Source organism: Haliotis rufescens, unplaced genomic scaffold (assembly GCF_023055435.1).
Source record: "Haliotis rufescens isolate VD_foot unplaced genomic scaffold, xgHalRufe1.0.p SCAF_5, whole genome shotgun sequence".
Classification (NCBI taxonomy): domain Eukaryota; kingdom Metazoa; phylum Mollusca; class Gastropoda; order Lepetellida; family Haliotidae; genus Haliotis; species Haliotis rufescens.
Window position 1 is genome coordinate 60,540,156 of NW_025964223.1, and position 19,716 is coordinate 60,559,871.

The following is a 19,716-nucleotide window of genomic DNA, read 5'->3' on the forward strand; positions in this document are numbered from 1 at the left end:
ATGAATTGAAATACAGAAAATCTGGCAAAATGAATAACAAATAAATCCCCAAACTGTAGCATATAAAAAAGGGAAGTATGGACAGCCTACAGAATAACAAAACTAAACATTATGATATATATATACCACATTTAACAGCAGCTCCAAGTCATTTCCAGGTGATAACTATTCATATGTCTAAAAGTTTGAGCAGAGGTGGGGCACGGATGTTACGGTCATCTAAGATGCCACAATTCACTGTGCTATGTTGCATCCCTTGGGCACCCCAGAAACCAACGATTGTGGGTTCGAATCCCGGTTCTTCCCGATTATGTGTTTAGGTTTGTAAGCACAATATCCATACTCGTGGGTTTCACCAAAGTGGTAAATGTCTAAGACCTGCATCACTTCGGACTTTCCTCCCACATTAAGCTGACATGCCATGATATAACTGGAATACTGTTCAAAGCGGCATTAAATGCAACTAAAACTCAAAATACACTAATCTTTTCTCCAACAAAGTAGGTTCTACTCTTGTGAACTAAAGACGAACAACTTAATGACATGTTAGATGAAAATACAGTGAAGATGCAAAAGCTAAATGATGGAACAAAATATGCTCATCAATTCATGAACTAAAACATGATGTCTCATGCAGGGGCAAATCATGACACACCAACATGAAAACTATAGCCAGGTCATGGAGCATGCCTTGAGTGGAAAGATGGTCCTTCAAATGATGGGAGCTAGACCTTTCTTACCGAGTCCCGTTATTTCACTTGAAATGATATTACGGAAGCAAAATCCTGATGAGCGTTACCTGACCATGTACTTATTTCCCATGTGGTGCCTTCTTAAAACAAACTTCAAAGTAATATACATATATTCCCAGGTTCTCTCACACCAATAAAGCGTCCCCAAATGAAAATCTGTTTTTAGACAGTTCAAAATCAACATTCTGACCATAATAGGCACCTGTTTTGCCATCCACAAATTCTTGATGTCAATACGAGAGAACAATTTGTTTTCATATTTATTGGACTGATTTGTGTTTAAACATTTACAATTTCAAGCTCTGATGATAATGTTTGTGACAAACTTAAGTTGTAGTCATTAATTAATTTAACCTTCTCAAACACATATTTCTTTCATCTTACACCTGTCATTCACTAAACAACATCTCACCTGGGTTTATCGGGCAAGTCATCAGGGTTGCTGCAGTAGGCGTTTTGGGCAGTGTGGCTGTACAACCCATACATATGAGCCGACACCGAGACTAGATCCCTCGTAGGGGGATATGTCTGTGGTCTCAGCACCACAGAGCCGAAGTATACCTCTGGGCTAGGCAGACTTCCTCCACTGCTGCCACCACTTGAACCCTGGGAATGTCCAGTCGAGTCTCGTGCAGAGTAGCCTCCCCTGCCACCGTTCTTGTTCTTTTTGGGTTTGTCCTCTGGTGGATCGGAATGACATGCTTGCTTCCTTGGTCTCTTCCTTGTGGCATCTGTTGGTTCATCGTCTTCATCCGATGATATGTCTTCGTACTGGGACGTCTTTATAACCACAGGGCAATCCATGTCATAATGTTCTGGGAGGGTGCTTGCATTTATAGCATTCTCTCTTGGAGTCAGTAAGTTTCTGACACTCAATTTCAATTCACTATACTTTGGATTAGAAGCACCTTTATCTGCACCTTTTGCCTTGGAACTACTTGACACTGACCAGTTTTCTTTCTTTGAATCGGTTGAATTATTCGTGTCTGAATTTCGGGATTGGTTTGAGGAAGAGTCATGTGAGAGGCTTGCAAGTTCATTTGAGCAAGCCTGTGAATTAGCAGGGCTATTTGTAACAGAACTGTAAGGTCGAAATGATACAGAACTCTCACATTTGGATTTATTAACACTTTTGAAAGACAGTTTATCAGATGATATAGAATTTTGTCCACTGAGTTTATCTGGAACACTGGCATCTCGACTTTTGTCTGACCTCCAGGAATGCTGGGAGTCGGCCATACAGTCGCTAAGGGTACAGTCGGACACCCGGGGGGATCGGTGAGGGGTGAGGCAGGGAGGAGGGGTCCTCCCACTGTCATGGACAATACTGGCATCAGAGCTGGATCCTGACGGCCTGCGGTACCGGGCGCTGCAGATTGGGGAACCAAGGTTGGGAGGTGAGGAGCAGCTAACCTTCTTCTGCTTCAGATCTCTGGTCAACTTGTTTATTTCTGATAATGACAAAGGTTTCAGTAGAACCACAGCCGTCTTCAAATTATGTGAACATGTTGCTTGTTTTGAGGTTACTTCACTTTCTGAACTTGCCACATCAGATGAAGATGCTGTTCTGGTCTCAATGAAGTCAGCAATTTTGGCATCCACTTGATCTGGTTGTTGGTCGTTTTCCAAGTCAGAAGCCTTGGTATCGACTACATTTGAGGCCTTAGTCTCACCTTCAACTGGTGTCTTAGTCTCGACCAAGTCTGGCAACGAGTCGGATTCAGTACCCACTAAGACTGACGCTTCAGGGGACCTTGTCTCCTTATTGTTCTCAACACTTGACAAGGGTGTTTCATATATGGAGTCCATGGACACATGAGCAGAGGCTCCTGAGGTAGATGCAATGGCTGACGTGGATGGAACACAATTACCAGTTGGAGCGTGTTTCTCCGTCTGGCTGGTGTTATCAGAAGTAGACTTTGGTTTGTCATGGACTTTGAGTAGCATATCTTTGTCCCCATCCTCCGGTGAGAGAGGGATGGGAGGAGATGTCTCTCCTTTATCCGACTGAGGTGGCGACACGAGAGCCAGCTTGTACATCACATCTTCATACTTTGTCTTGTAATCATCTGTGCCATCAGCATAGGAGATTGTATCTGTCAGATTGGCCAGCGTGGCTTGGTGCAATACTGACAGGCTGTTCATCAACTTGCAACTACCACCATTAGACTTTTTCCTCCTGTGCCTTGTAGACAGAAATGCAACCCCAAGACGCTGATTAGGAGTCAAACTCTTTCTCTTTCCTTTCTTATCTTGAACATATGTCAGCTTTGATGAACGGTAAGGTGATTTTGCCTTCTGTTTTTTGTGGTGAGGTTTGATAGTCACTTGAAGATTTGGCCGAAAAAGAACCTCGCCACAGGAATCACTAGAGCTACTGTCATGCACAGCTTGTCGTGGAAGAGAATGATTGTAGGGTTGTCCTGGGCTGTAGCCTGGCAAGTAATGACCACTGATCTGATTCTTGCGATAAGACTCAACTGCACTGGAATCCAGATAGCTTGGCTTCGGAGATCGATACACAGCTTCTGTTGGAAATCCCTGATGCTGAACGTGATACACCGTGTGCTCTGTGTGAATATCGTTCACGGGATAATATTTGTCAGGATAGGTCTCAGTGATAGCTGTATTCATTTTGCTTGTTGTTGTATCCTGTTTGTTAGGAAAGGAATGTTGATCTTTGTGAGTGTGCTTGTCAAGTGATGGAGGTGCGACACCAACTTCGGGGGGCAAAACAGTGGAGGTAGACAACGCATCAACATCAGCAGTTTTGTCAACACAGTCCTGTACAGTTTCTTTCCCACTACCCTTTTGTTTAGAGGCAGATTGTTTCGGACATACCACAGGTGTTGATGATTCTTCATTATTTAGTGATGTCGATTCTTCAAGCCATGTTTCTAAGGGTCTGCTCACACTAGGGTAGTCAGCTAAACATATTTCTGTGCAGTTATCACTGTCAGGTTTTCTCTGATTTGACCGAAACTTTCCCGTTCTCTCATCCAGCACAAAGGCAGGTGTTGATGCCCTTGAGGACTGGAACTCGGCAGGTACATCCGACTGCTCGCTCTCTGACGACTTACAGTTGATGATTCTGCTCTCCATCAAGTACTCTGATATCGTGGAAGTTGACTCTGCCGAAGATGGCCGAATCAGGTTACGATGAACAGCTCTATCAAACAGACGTTTCTCTTCTAGATGAAAGGCAAAATAGTCATGGACATTTATTGATTGGCCTTCTAATCTGGGGCGTTTTAGTTTCACCTGCATAGATCTGGATCCTCTAAATCTCCCCACTACAATATAATGAACACCAAGGATCATATTCTTGAAAGCATCATCATGTTTATGTCTTCTTTGTGCCTTTCTGGTTTTTCTATTATCATCACCTTCATCAAACATATGTTTGAAAGCCTGCGGCGAGTAGTTGACCGATGGTCGCTTGCTCCTGTATCCAGAACTACTCGAATCATTTCCATCTGAATGCTTCCTCTTCTTCAGCTTTTTGGACCGACCAACAGCGCCATCACTGCTGTCCGAGGATTCCTTTCTGGAGCTGGCTCGAGAGGATGCTCTGGAGTGAGGTATGGAGAAGATTGACTCGGCCTCACTGGAGTGGTCCTTGTCACTGTAGAAGCCACTGGCTATTGTTGTCTTGGCAACTGCACTACATTCAGGAAGAGGTGCTGCTGTATCTGGCATCACCCTTCTGACAAGAGCTTCAGGCTTCCTGTTCTTGTCAACACCAGGAGGAGCCACTCTTGCGTGTCCTTTGTCCTCCTGATCAGACTCTGTTAACATTAAAGGTGGCGTGTGCAGAGGACGTAGTTGGTCAGGCATGTCCACCGGCACAGTCTTCACAGATGATTGGACAACCAGAGGGTCTTCTAAGGAGGAGAAATCCACTGGAAAGTGCCTAGTACTGTCCAAGTAGGAGGAGGAGTTGTGAGTTGACCGCTTAATTTCCAGCCTTTCCTCAGTTGAATCAGTCTCCAAGTAAACTTCGAAAGGTAGTGGTATTGTTTGAGATGAACAATCAGTCCCTCTTGTGTTTCCTTCTTTGGCTAACCTTCTATCTACTGTTCCACATATATTCAACAGCTGATCCTTTTTCTCAGATTCAATAACAGCCACTTTCTTAGCAGTTTTTGACAATCCTACTGATACGTGTTTAGTGCCAACAGTATCAGGTATATTATCCTTCACAGCCTTCTTTACAAAAGAAACAGATTTTACTGCTTTTTCTTTTACATTGTTTTTTTCAACACAGACAATAGGCTTTGGACTTTTTTGATGTTTTTCACTCCCTTTTTCTTTGTCTGACACACCAACATCCATATCTTCAAAATCTTTTGCAGGTTCCACATGCAAGGGAATATCTTGAGAAAAACTGACTCTGTTACTTTTGTTTGTAAGTTCACAAATAGGAATCTTGTTGCTAGGTGTTCTGTCCTGCTTCTGTGCTGACAGTGTTTCTTGTTCAAGGACATCTTCACTCATTGCACTGTCACTAGATATTCTGTCATTGTTCTGTTCTAAGAGTGTCTCTTGCTCCAGGACATCCTTACTCATGTCACTGGATGTGTGCTGGTTCTGACCCGAGAGTGTCTCTTGTTCAAGGACATCTTCACTCATCACATTGTCACTGGATGTTCTGTCAATGTTCTGCCCCGAGGGCATCTCTTGCCCCAGGACATCTTTACTCATGTCACTAGATGTGTGCTGGTTCTGCCCCGAGGGCATCTCTTGCTCAAGGACACTTTTACTCATGTCACTAGATGTGTGCTGGTTCTGCCCCAAGAGTCTCTCTTGCTCCACATCATCTTCCTGTGCTTCTGTGGCAGAAGGTGTCCTGTTCAAGGTCTCTACTGAGAGTCTCTCCTTCTCCAGGCCATGTCCATTTGCTTCATCAGGTGATGGTATTCTGTCACAATTCTGACCTGAGAGTGTCTCTTGTTCCAGAACATTTTCATTCACTTCAATGTCAACTGGTTTTCCATTCCGGCTCTGCACAGAAAGAATCTCTCTATCCAGACCATTCTTATTGATTTCTGCTTCACTGTCACAATTCTTCACTGAATGTATTTCTCTCTCCAGAACATTTTCAAGTCTACTAGGCTGCTGAACAATTTCTAAGTTCGGCTTAAACTGACAAAGCTTTTCTCTTAAAAGTTTCATTTTGATGCTGTCATCACAGCTCTTAGGAGGTAAGACTTCAGGCAGTTGTGTGTGAAATGACTCCATGGCCGAAAACCGTCGTTTGTCCCTGTTCTTCCCTTTAGCAGGACTCTTGTGAAAGATGTCCCCGAACTGACTCAGGACAGGCACCCTCTCCTCAGGTTTCTTAGAGTACATGGGGTGAACTGGCTTCACAGTCGGCATGGTTGATAATACTTTGGCTGGTACATGGTCAGCTGAACTGCCCTGGTATTCACAAGAAAAACCATCAGACACTGGTGGACACAAGGGAGGTTTTGACAACTTCTCAATGTCTTTTGCGGTTAACTTTGGGATCCGAACAACCTCCCTACCAATTTTCAGCAAACTGTATCGCCTGGCATCCATTGGGTGCATTCTGACTATTTTCACCTCACTGCTATGAGATAAGGATGTGTGCCTGATCTTCAGTCTCTTAAACACAGGTGTTGGCACATGGAAAGCATAAGTATATGCTGCATTGGGCAGCAACACTTCTTGCCTTTCAGGAGTAACCAACAGCTTCTTCTTCGGTGGTCGTCCTCGTTTCTTTTGACCAGGAGCACTTTGAACAATACTTGTGTTAACAACTCTATGATGCGGAATCATATTACCATTTTGACCCCATGGGTAATATGAAGGTGCCACACCTATTGATTTATTCATATTACAGTTGTAGTAATAATCCTGGCCCCAGCTGTAACCTTCTCGCGAATTAGTCACGCGGGTGTCAGAATTGGTTCTCTTCAAGGACAACTTAGATCTTGAGCGGAAATTTGTAAAGTTAGTGTCTGACACACTTGACACCAAATTGATCAATCCTGTCAGAGATGATGGGCAGCTCTCCCGCCTACCATCAACTCTCACAGGGGAAGGCAAATCTAGATTTGTCAGGTATGGGATTCCAGGCAATTCCGGACCTAACATTGAGTTTTGAGAACATTGTCCATCTCCACCCGAGTCGTACCCGCTGGGCATGAAGTCATCACAGCCAGTCATGTCAATCATTGACTCATTGGCAGACTCATTGCTTTCATCCACAGACAAGGAAGGGGTGGAACCACCCAGTAAGGTCTGAGGAGATGCCCCAAACAGATCATCTTGACTATTGTCTCTGGAGGGTTGTCTTTGAACAGATGTTGAGCAATCACTTGAGGTAAGTTCCACTGATGTCATGTTGGGTAAGGCATTGATGTTGGATGATGTCTTTTCTATCAACTTTTCAAAACTACTGTCGTCTAATCTATGGTCATTGGTTGAGCTGAGACGTGTGAGAGAAAGCTCACTTTCACTACTGTTGGAAGCGAGTGAAGCAGATGAATGTATAGAGGATCTGCTCAAGCTTCTGTTCATGCTGGAGTCCTGAGTTGATGGTGCAGGTGAATTCAGCATCTCCTGGAACGATGTTGTTGCCTCTCTTGAAATAGTTGGGAAAACAGGCTGGTTGGAGCTCGTGGGCTCTGGATTAAACGTATGACCAGCCATTGATGTGTGCTGCATGGGATGTGGCAATATGTGTGGCGGCATGAGAGGTGATGTGTGTTGACCTGTGAGTGTGGATGAAGCGTGTTGAGATGAAGAGGTCAATCGAGGAGACTGTTGAGTTGAATGAGACAAGGGGTGCTGAGACAACTGTGGTGATGAATGCTGAGCATGTGATAAACCTGATGTGATATTTGGTATATAGTTTGGTGAGACTTGCTCGGGGTGGCCCATGAAGTTTGTGGGTGACCGTGTTGAGAAGGAAGGCTGTTGTTCGTGGAAGCCCTCCTGGCTGCCATAGTGTTGCTGGTATTGGTTGAAGTTGTAGCTGCCACTGTAGTTCCTTTCTGATGCGTGAGCAGGCCCACTGTACCCAAGGTTCATGTCGTCCATGTGTTGTGGATAGCCCTGATATGGTTGATGGCCTTGAGATATCATCTGTTGCTGCTGCTGTTGCTGTTGCTGCTGTTGCTGCCATACAGTATGTTCCCAGTTACGTTTTGAGGTCCCATCCAGCTCTCTAATCCTATAGCTCGAGTCCCAAGGGCGAGCATATTCTCGATTCAGTTGAGAATATTGTTCTCCCCCAGGAGAAAATGGAGGTTGTTGTTGTCCCATCCTGTTCTCACTGTAGCCTGTAGGTGGGTTGTATACGCTGTTGTCGTAGTTGCCTCGGACACCATCTCTGTACTGTTGGTAACCTTGGTTACTCTGCATGGTCATCGGCAAGTGTGATGTGACCTGACCCCTCACACCCAGCCTCTTCCTCTGGGCCACTGGTGCATCTGGAAGTAAATGATTCAGCAATAAGCTACTGACAGGAACTGTATGCTATCAAGGACACATGTATGCAATCAAAGACATTTCTGAGTAATCAAGGACTTGTGTGTCATAAAAAAACATATGTATGTAATCAAATACTTGTGTTTATCATATAATGGGTAGGTTTCTCGTCAGGATAAAGCCAACGGATAAAAACGATATCCTTTGGGGTCATATGCGGATAGAGATGCAAATATCAAAGGTCAAGTAGGGACTACTTTCAGTGTTTATAAACAAACATGGCGTCGCCCTTGTCATTCGGCGATTTGAGAAAGGGCAGCTACTCTAGCGGACAGACCGATGAATTGCCGCGAAAGGCAAGTAAAAACAATTGTTGTTTTGTGTATATGTTGCTTCGCCACTGTATAAGAAACAGATTTTAGTTGGAACTATATTGGCTACTGTCACTGTCCGACTGACACATCACTTACCCTGTGACGTAATAAATATTAATGCGCGCATTCCAGGAGAACTCGCAATGTTTAGGTAATGTTTGTGAGTGAGGGGAAGCGATTTTCAAGCACAGAATTGAAGAATGACATTATATGATAAAGAGGTTATCACGCTTGTGTGTTTAGGGATGGTAAATATCCTGTAGGCTCGCTAAATACAATGTTTATTCCTAATGCAGGATATTTACCATCCCCAAACACACTTGCATGATAACCTCCATGTATGTATTTTTTGGCGTAAAAATATCATTTATACTTATCCTGATCATATTATTACTTATCTCCATCCATTTCTGAAAGGTAGTGGAAACTTCCTGAAATGTGTTCCCGGAAAACAAAAAAGCAGCTCACCCGAATGCACCCGTGGCCTGCGCATGCTCACTGGAAACAGGTGTCCAAGCCGGTGTACTCTCTCATTTCCCTTACCTAACGGCCGAAACACAGAGGAAGAGCACTAGGTGGGCACTTTAGTGTATGAGTCAGAATAAGTATAAATGATATTTTTACTCTAAAAAATACATATTTTATCTTATCCTGACTCATGCTAATTGCTTGAATCCCACAGTAGGTGGTGGGTTCCACCTGTGTGTGTGATTTAAATCAAGATCTGTTAAATTAACCCCTTGAGAACTTGATAATCGTCTTTATATCAACCTTCATATCAACCTCCTTCTTGTGAAAGAGAGGAATATATCTTATAGATTTGATGGATTTAGTGAAGTTGGCTAAGGAAAATAATTTTTCCCACTTACTTTAAATGATTATTGTGCTAAGAAAAGGTCACAAACTTAACACAATCATTTCACTCATGCTCTGAATTACTCAGTAACACAGGGAAACATGGACTCTCGGTCATTGGTCATGGGACATTAACCTGAGGTCCTGAGTACTTGTAGCATGTTCTATCTTCTAGTAAGCACTGTCAGTTGTATCTGAGGTAATGATTAGCAAAGACAGTATCAGATCTCCAGGTACAGTCTTCCATAAACGTCGGGATGGAGCATTTGGTGTGAAGTGCCAGGCATGATGCTATGGCTCTCACTTCATGCGGATGGTGGATCCAGTGCTGCTGCCTTGTAGCCTCTAAGGATGACTGCTCTCATCCAGGAGACGGTTGTTCTGGAGACTTCTGCTGAACTACTCCTGGATAACAGAATGAACAGTCTTCTCAACCTTTGTCTCCTGGAGCTTGTCCTTTGCAAATAGATACGTAATGCTTGAACTGGGCATAGTGACAAATCCTCAGCGTCCTCTGATCCCAGGATGGAATAGTCAAAGTGTCGATATCTTCCCCTTTGATACGGTAAGTATCATAGGCTGAAGAATCTCTGGATAGTGAAGTGATGGGGAGTCTATCAGCAATCCAGGCTAGTAGTTCATAATCTTCATAGATGGAAGGATGATCTTCCAATCGGGTTGACTATTCTTCCAAGGTAGGCTCGAACACATCCACTTCCTATAAAGGAACGAGGCGTTAGGAACGGAGCTGTAGGTAAACGGCATGGAAACTGTGACATCTCCTCAGAGCATGGTGTTGACAGGATATCCTTAGACATCGTCTGGAGCTGCTGCATAGCAGTACAGCTTGCTGGGTAACGCTGACTACTAAGTCTGAATTAGTAGTTGCTGCTGGTAATGCACCTTGTAATAATCTAGGTTGCTTGAGTGTTGAATACTGCATGAACGTTGAAGCTGCATGCAGGTTTGTTGCTGTGTGAATGTCAACAGCAACTTGTGTGCTTCTTCTTGAGATCAGGGGCATAGGTGGCCCAGTCGTCTAAGGCATTGCGATTCGCTGTGGAGAGCTACGACCCTTGGGCACGCCAGAAACCTATGATTGTGGGTTCAAATCCTGGTTCGCCAGCACCATACCTGTGCTTGTGGGTTTCACTGAAGTGGTAAACGTCTGATACCTGCATCACTTCGGGCTTTCATCCCACATTAAGCTGACACACCGCTATATAACTCTGATACTGTTAAAAGCGGCGTTAAACCCAACTCACTCACTCACTTCTTGAAGATTGAAGATTTTGCTCGGGATCAGAAGAACCTGCAGGTGTCTTCTTCAGCGATCTAGTTGAACCCTTGATAAGGGTGTCAATACTTCTGCTGCAAAAGGAAGAAACTGTAGAGCTGACTGGATGGATCTACGGGGAGGGAAGATCTAAGAGAATTTGGCTGATGTTAGACTTCCACTCCTCTCAAGAAAGTGTAGGCGAAGTCCAAACCTTCTTCATTGAAGTCTACTCTGATGAAGATGATGCAGAACGAAATGAATCCCTACTCTTAATCTCCCTGTACTGCAAGCAGGTACTGTGGAAAATCTCCCCCAAGGGGAGCAGAAACTACACTACCTCTTGTCTGCTGTGCAATGTTAAGGGATGCAAGACAACAGATGGTTTGAGGCTCTCGCTCTGAAACACGCAAACTACATCTAGTACATGATTTCGTAGTGAAAACAGAGGTATAGTTTAAGTCCTTACATATGAAACATTTTAAGGCAAAATTAAAAAAGAACCTTTTCATATGATGAATACAGGTTAGAAGAATGTAATCCAAACAAAACAATTTATCAAAAAGGGTTAATTTTGATAGGATGGCTCGGATTACAAAAGCTCAGGAAATTTTCACCAACCATTCGGTTGGTGCGGAAATAAGAGAGTGACGAGTACACCGGCGTGGTTAGGTTTCCAGTGTGCATGTGCAGGCCAGGGGGGTGTTCTGGTGAACTGTGTTTCTGTTCTCCAGGAACACAGTACAGGAAGTTTCCACTACCTTTCGGAAATAGAGAGAGATAAGCAATAAGTATAAGTCAGGATAAGGCAATATCAAAGATTTCTGTGTGCATTCAGAGACTGTGTGCAATCAAAGATTTCTGTACCAGCGGTTAATCGCATGATCAACAATCCATGTCATGAGGCATGATGACACACCACCTGATCCTCCTTTCTGCTAGCTGTAATGACAACCACTGGGAGCTAGAGGCCTCTTCTGCCACGCATTACAGTAAAGTCAATCAGCAAACACAATGTAATTACCTGATTTTTCATCAGAGGCTCCATCAAACTGTGGTATATGTCCGTCATCCTCCTCCTCTTCATCCTCCTCCACCATCTCACTGGGAAGGAACTGGGAGTCTGTCCATGTGTCGTCCATACCTTTCAAGTTATGCTCCTCAGACTCGCTAAAGTAGAAAATAACTCATAACGTTTGTTGTCAGCCAAATCTCCTAAACATCTTATCATCTGATAAATTGTCAAACAGTGAGTGAGTAAGTATGGTTTTACGCCGCTTTTAGCAATATTCCAGCAATATCATGGCAGGGGACACTAGAAATGGGCTTCACACATTGTACCCATGTCGGGAATTGGCGCGATGAGCGAATGCTTTAACCACTATGCTACCTGACCGCCCCAATTGTCAAACAGACATTGTGAACATCTTAAGTAAACCTCAAACAGCAAACACATCATGAACTAACGTTTCAGTTTATTATTTTTTTAATAGAAGCATTTAATAACACAAAAGTAAATAAATTTAAAAAATATTTGATTGTCTCCCTTTGTTCCTTCTTTGAGTACAGTCACAAATTTAATCCTTCAAAATGGAAGTTCTGTGTAGCACTGCCTCACCCATGCTCCTCGTTTTCCCCCTGCAAGGCCTCCTCCTGATCTGCCCCGTCCCAAACTCTCTGCGACATCTCCAACATCTCCTCCTCCTCCTCCTTCAGCACCTCCACATCTACGATGCCAGTGTTGCCTGAGATGATGCTGTCATTGTCCTCCAGGGCTGACACCTGGGAGGCGCTCAGCTGGGAGGAGACTGGGGAGGATTCGTCGGCCAGAGCTGCCAGCACATCCGCCAGAGACATGTCTGGGCCATCTGTCAACAAACAACCAAAAATGTACATGACTGAGCAGTGAAAATAGTCTAATCTTACAACAGTGTTGACCAACAATGCAGTCTAATCTTACAGAGTGTTGACCAACATTGCTGTCTATCATATAACAGTGTTGACCAACAATGCACTCATCTTACTACAGTGTTGACCAACAATGCAGTCTATCTTACAACAATGTTGAAAAAACAATGCAGTCATCTTACAGAGTGTTGACAAACAATGCAGTCTATCTTACAGAGTGTTGACCAACAATACAGTCTATCTTACAGAGTGTTGACCAACAATGTAGTCAATCTTACAGAGTGTTGACCAACAATACAGTCTATCTTACAGAGTGTTGACCAACAATGTAGTCAATCTTACAGAGTGTTGACCAACAATGCAGTCTATCTTACAGAGTGTTGACCAACAATGTAGTCAATCTTACAGAGTGTTGACCAACAATGCAGTCTATCTTACAGAGTGTTGACCAACAATACAGTCTATCTTACAGAGTGTTGACCAACAATGCAGTCTATCCTACAGAGTGTTGACCAACAATACAGTCTATCTTACAGAGTGTTGACCAACAATGCAGTCTATCTTACAGAGTGTTGACCAACAATGCAGTCAATCTTACAGAGTGTTGACCAACAATGTAGTCAATCTTACACAGTGTTGACCAACAATGTAGTCAATCTTACAGAGTGTTGACCAACAATACAATCAATCTTACACAGTGTTGACCAACAATGTAGTCAATCTTACAGAGTGTTGACCAACAATACAGTCTATCTTACAGAGTGTTGACCAACAATGTAGTCAATCTTACAGAGTTTTGACCAACAATGTAGTCAATCTTACAGAGTGTTGACCAACAATGTAGTCAATCTTACAGAGTGTTGACCAACAATGTAGTCAATCTTACAGAGTGTTGACCAACAATGTAGTCAATCTTACAGAGTGTTGACCAACAATGTAGTCAATCTTACAGAGTGTTGACCAACAATACAGTCTATCCTACAGAGTGTTGACCAACAATGTAGTCAATCTTACAGAGTGTTGACCAACAATACAGTCTATCTTACAGAGTGTTGACCAACAATGTAGTCAATCTTACAGAGTGTTGACCAACAATGTAGTCAATCTTACAGAGTGTTGACCAACAATGCAGTCTATCCTACAGAGTGTTGACCAACAATGCAGTCTATCTTACAGAGTGTTGACCAACAATGTAGTCTGCCCTACAGAGTGTTGACCAACAATGCAGTCTATCTTACAGAGTGTTGACCAACAATACAGTCTATCCTACAGAGTGTTGACCAACAATACAGTCTATCTTACAGAGTGTTGACCAACAATGCAGTCTATCCTACAGAGTGTTGACCAACAATGCAGTCTATCTTACAGAGTGTTGACCAACAATGTAGTCTGCCCTACAGAGTGTTGACCAACAATGCAGTCTATCTTACAGAGTGTTGACCAACAATGCAGTCTATCTTACAGAGTGTTGACCAACAATGTAGTCAATCTTACAGAGTGTTGACCAACAATGCAGTCTATCTTACAGAGTGTTGACCAACAATACAGTCTATCTTACAGAGTGTTGACCAACAATGCAGTCTATCTTACACAGTGTTGACCAACAATACAGTCTATCTTACAGAGTGTTGACCAACAATGCAGTCTATCCTACAGAGTGTTGACCAACAATGTAGTCAATCTTACAGAGTGTTGACCAACAATGCAGTCTATCTTACAGAGTGTTGACCAACAATGCAGTCAATCTTACAGAGTGTTGACCAACAATGTAGTCAATCTTACACAGTGTTGACCAACAATGTAGTCAATCTTACAGAGTGTTGACCAACAATACAATCAATCTTACACAGTGTTGACCAACAATGTAGTCAATCTTACAGAGTGTTGACCAACAATACAGTCTATCTTACAGAGTGTTGACCAACAATGTAGTCAATCTTACAGAGTTTTGACCAACAATGTAGTCCATCTTACAGAGTGTTGACCAACAATGTAGTCAATCTTACAGAGTGTTGACCAACAATGTAGTCAATCTTACAGAGTGTTGACCAACAATGTAGTCAATCTTACAGAGTGTTGACCAACAATACAGTCTATCTTACAGAGTGTTGACCAACAATGTAGTCAATCTTACAGAGTGTTGACCAACAATACAGTCTATCTTACAGAGTGTTGACCAACAATGTAGTCAATCTTACAGAGTGTTGACCAACAATGTAGTCAATCTTACAGAGTGTTGACCAACAATGCAGTCTATCCTACAGAGTGTTGACCAACAATGCAGTCTATCTTACAGAGTGTTGACCAACAATGTAGTCTGCCCTACAGAGTGTTGACCAACAATACAGTCTATCTTACAGAGTGTTGACCAACAATGCAGTCTATCCTACAGAGTGTTGACCAACAATACAGTCTATCCTACAGAGTGTTGACCAACAATGCAGTCTATCCTACAGAGTGTTGACCAACAATACAGTCTATCTTACAGAGTGTTGACCAACAATGCAGTCTATCTTACAGAGTGTTGACCAACAATGCAGTCTATCTTACAGAGTGTTGACCAACAATACAGTCTATCTTACAGAGTGTTGACCAACAATGCAGTCTATCTTACAGAGTGTTGACCAACAATGCAGTCTATCTTACAGAGTGTTGACCAACAATACAGTCTGCCCTACATCAGTGACAGAGTGTTGACCAACAATACAGTCTATCTTACAGAGTGTTGACCAACAATGTAGTCAATCTTACAGAGTGTTGACCAACAATACAGTCTGCCCTACATCAGTGACAGAGTGTTGACCAACAATACAGTCTATCTTACAGAGTGTTGACCAACAATGTAGTCTATCTTACAGAGTGTTGACCAGCAATGCAGTCTGCCCTACATCAGTGACAGAGTGTTGACAACTGTACCTGAGTTTTGAGAAGTCTGTGAAAAGCTCTGGCTAAAGGACAGGACTCTCTGTATGGATTCCAAGCTGATGATGGGCTCTTCCTTCCCCTCTTCCTGTTTCTCCTCTTCACCAACATCATCCAATATGACTGTGCTCTGGGAGGACTCTGACTGGTCCGAATCTGAAACGCATGAACGGTGTAGTCATACATTAATACACTTAATTTTGGTTTTGATCACTGCAGTACTTTCTGAGTTATCCTGACATAAATCATTGAACAGGATGGTTAACTGGTTTATGGGTTAATGCTTATCAATCTTGTTATATCCTTGCATGTGTTCTAAGTGCTAAAACTATTGTACAGAGTCCTCAAATTTCCTCTGGACGCATGTGCCGCCTACCTTGTGAGACATGGAAGGTGACTTGTGAGGCAGGTGTCGCAGAGAAATCGTCCTGAGAACCCTGGGACATGTCTGACTCCTCATCTGATTGGCTGTCACTGAAATAAACAAACGATGACAAAATAAGGTCTCACTTTAAGGACATTTAAGGACATTAAACTATAAAACTACAATCCCACAAACAAGCAAAAGTAAAAACTGAGGTATTTATAGACGTTTCCAAACTTACAGAAAGGGTTTCTGTTGTTCAATGATCTCCCGAAGCCTCTGTCTGAGAATACATTCACTCTCTGCTACATCAACGTCTGCTCGATCTGAGAAGAGGAAAGGTAAGTATCAGGACAGACCTGGTATTAGGTTCAAGGAATTGAACTCTTCGTGACAGAATTCATGAATCAGAGAACAATAGATAACGATACCTTCAGCCTAAGAAATTGGCACTAAAGTACTCACGGAAATGAAAAAACCCTGTTTTTTCGATCTCAGATTTTAAATAAATGCAGTTAATATACAAAATATATAAATATTCAAACAACTCAATTAGTACTAATTGGGCCTTGGCACAAATACAGCGTATCAAAGGTTTTTATGTCTTTATGACACCTTGACGACAGGTGAAAACAGGTGCTTGAAACCCACGTGATTTGTCAGTGGTTAGTGATTTGTGAGTGGCATTGTGGGATAGTGAATCATCGTCAAAATATCAGAATGTAAAAGTAACATATTCCCTTCTCAAACAACAACTTACATGTCATTATTATTATGTACATAAACATAGCTGTTATTTTTATTGTTGTTTTGATAACTTTTTCCAGGCTAATTTGCATAATGCCTATAGCCTGTTTCTGCCATGTCAATTTGGACTTAGTTTTATTTTTGAATGTTGAAAGTGCCTACAAATTACCTCCTGTAAAGTACATTTTGTATTGAGCACTGAGATAAAACTAGCAAATCCAGACTAGTACTTTTCCAGTTGTTTTGTTATTTCGTATTTACATCTACGAAATGCTTTGTGTCGATTATTAAATCCAGCAAAACAGGTTTTTTTCATTTCCATGAGTACTTTAGTCCTATAATCCTTGCAAAAATGCCCTATAGTAAAGGTATCATAAGGACTAGTAGAAATTTGCCATTTTTAAGGGTTTTGCTATATCATTAAAAGGTCTAGAGGACTAAAAATGTAAGTTTCTACCGCTGACCTTCTAACTACAGCACTAGATGTAATACTCAACTGCTCAGAGTTTAATACGGTCAGTCCATTCAGTACACAGTCCATTCAACAAATTGTATTTGTTTGTCATCCATTTCATTTCACGTGACTTGAAAATCCTCCTCACAATTAGATAAATTTATGCCATGAAATGATTAACTTTTATTGAGAAAATACAATAAAATGTCAAAAACTGATTGCATTTATCCTTTGATTACAATGGCTAACAGATCCACATGCAGACATCGAACTCTTTGGATAGCTGGCTGTCACTTTGATGTGTAAATATTCATTGTTATTCTTCACTGAGGCTGGTGTAGTAGCATATCTTTATCATAATGCAAAACAATTTGCAAATTGCACTGAAAGACTTCTATTATCACCGACTACTCTGATTTAAGTATAAGCATGTTTGTTTACTGTCAAGAAAAGTCCTGTCACATAATATGCAAATTAGCTTGTGGCAGAAAGAAGAACACACTGACCCTGTGATTCTGGCGTTGCGATCTGTGATGTCGCAACAGACTTCTATAATCACCGACTACTCTGATTTAAGTATAAGCATGTTTGTTTACAGTCAAGATAAGTCCTGTCACATAATATGCAAATTAGCTTGTGGCAGAAAGAAGAACACACTGACCCTGTGATTCTGGCGTTGCGATCTGTGATGTCGCAACAGACTTCTATAATCACCGACTACTCTGATTTAAGTATAAGCATGTTTGTTTACAGTCAAGATAAGTCCTGTCACATAATATGCAAATTAGCTTGTGGCAGAAAGTAGAACACACTGACCCTGTGATTCTGGCGTTGCGATCTGTGATGTCGCAACAGACTTCTATAATCACCGACTACTCTGATTTAAGTATAAGCATGTTTGTTTACTGTCAAGAAAAGTCTGGTCACATGATATTCAAATTAGCTTGTGGCAGAAAGTAGAACACACTGACCCTGTGATTCTGGCGTTGCGATCTGCGATGTCTCTCCCTGGTTCCTTCGTCTCTGTTTCTCATCCTCCCAGATGGCTGCCAGACCAGGGTTCGCTCCGATATTCGCTGAGATAAATACACGACTCTAAATTATCATTTTTTTAGTTAAATTCTTGAAAACATAATAAAAAGTCTCAGCAAGACAAGAGAAACCACAAAGGCATACCAGACAAAAAATTATCGTGATTAAATTTAATACAAACCACAGCAAGTAACACAATATTTGATCATATTAACAATGAATCGATTGAAAACACCTCCATGTAGGTTGCCTCATGTAATCAGCCAATTACGTTAATCAATATCCTGCGATGAAATGTTTCCAACTATACAGAACTGGCAGTGGGTTGTATGGCCTACACAACATGCTGGTGACGTACCATCAACTTCCAGTCTGTTGAGGATGTCTGCAGCAACTACATCTACCTCAAGCTGACACGTCGTCTGCCGGGACACATCGCCGTCCAACATCAGCTCACTGCAACATCGGCAACAACATTGACTCACAGAGATAGGATTTCTGCTCACTGCATTTTTTTTATTGATCTACTTGTTATTGAAGGATTTTCAGTTGTCATAAAACTATTTAAGTTTGTTCCGTTAAGGACTGACTGTGTATTTCTTTCGGTTCATTGAGGTATGAATCGAAAAACTGATGTGCAAACTGTATCAATCCGCATAGTTTGGTAAAGAAAAATAAATACCTCAGTTTTTACTTTTGCTTGTATGTGGGATTGTAGTTTAAAGCCGCAGGAAGCAAACCACATAGTATGACGATACACGTGAGCAGAGAGGGAATTATTCAGTAGTAATAAAAGTAATCCGCTTTGTCGGGCGTGGCTTGATTTTTTACATTCATTGGGAAATGAATACAATAACACGTGACCAATTCAGCTAATCAGAATGCAGGAATTTCAATGAACACAACAAAAATTGAATTATTGAATTACGAGGTTAATATTTTTACAATAATACCTGGTTGAATGTTTTGCTTGCAACTGAGACCAAACAAACACAGTTTTATTTATGTGGCCATACTCTATTCACAATTCACATTTAGAGTTGGAAGCAACTTTATTACACCCAGATAATTACATTTTCATGGCTGATAACCAATATAGAAATTCAGCTTAATTGGGTCCCAATGTAATGCAAATCTCATGGGCATCTACAAAATATGTCATACTATTCCTCAATAAAATTTCTAATTTGTACACTAAGTGCAGCACAAAGACCATTGCCCAAGAACCAATAATATTGAAATGACCGAGCTGTATGCCGAAAGGACATATTTATATTCCAGTTTATCAACCAAGTCAGCCAATCCCATTAGTCACCTCTTACAACAATTATACCCTGGGACTTCATGGGGTACCCTCATTTTGAAGTCAAATGAAATGTAACTGATTAATACTGCAGAATGGTTGAGAGAGTGAGTGAGTGAGTGAGTGAGTGAGTGGGTGGGTAGGTGAGTGAGTGAGTGAGTGAGTGAGTGAGTGAGTGAGTGAGTGAGTGAGTGAGTGAGTGAGTGAGTGAGTGAGTGAGTGAGCGAGCGTGGTTTACTGCTGCTTTAAACAGCATTTCAATCTGAGTAGC

At 42.0% G+C, this 19,716-nt stretch overlaps 1 protein-coding gene across 2 annotated transcripts in view; it reads right to left on the reverse strand.

Annotated features, from left to right (window-relative positions):
- LOC124140350 overlaps positions 1–19,716 on the reverse strand; it is a 124,822-nt gene that overhangs the window by 31,063 nt on the left and 74,043 nt on the right. For both annotated transcript variants that reach the window (XM_046507886.2, XM_046507885.2), the window contains exons 8-15: positions 18,501–18,598; positions 18,082–18,186; positions 16,151–16,235; positions 15,922–16,019; positions 15,540–15,701; positions 12,334–12,583; positions 11,740–11,885; positions 1,165–8,212 (exon numbers count right to left, since the gene is read on the reverse strand). In XM_046507886.2, coding sequence (XP_046363842.2) covers positions 1,165–8,212; positions 11,740–11,885; positions 12,334–12,583; positions 15,540–15,701; positions 15,922–16,019; positions 16,151–16,235; positions 18,082–18,186; positions 18,501–18,598 — 7,992 coding nt within the window. The remainder of the gene's footprint in view (positions 1–1,164; positions 8,213–11,739; positions 11,886–12,333; positions 12,584–15,539; positions 15,702–15,921; positions 16,020–16,150; positions 16,236–18,081; positions 18,187–18,500; positions 18,599–19,716) is intronic.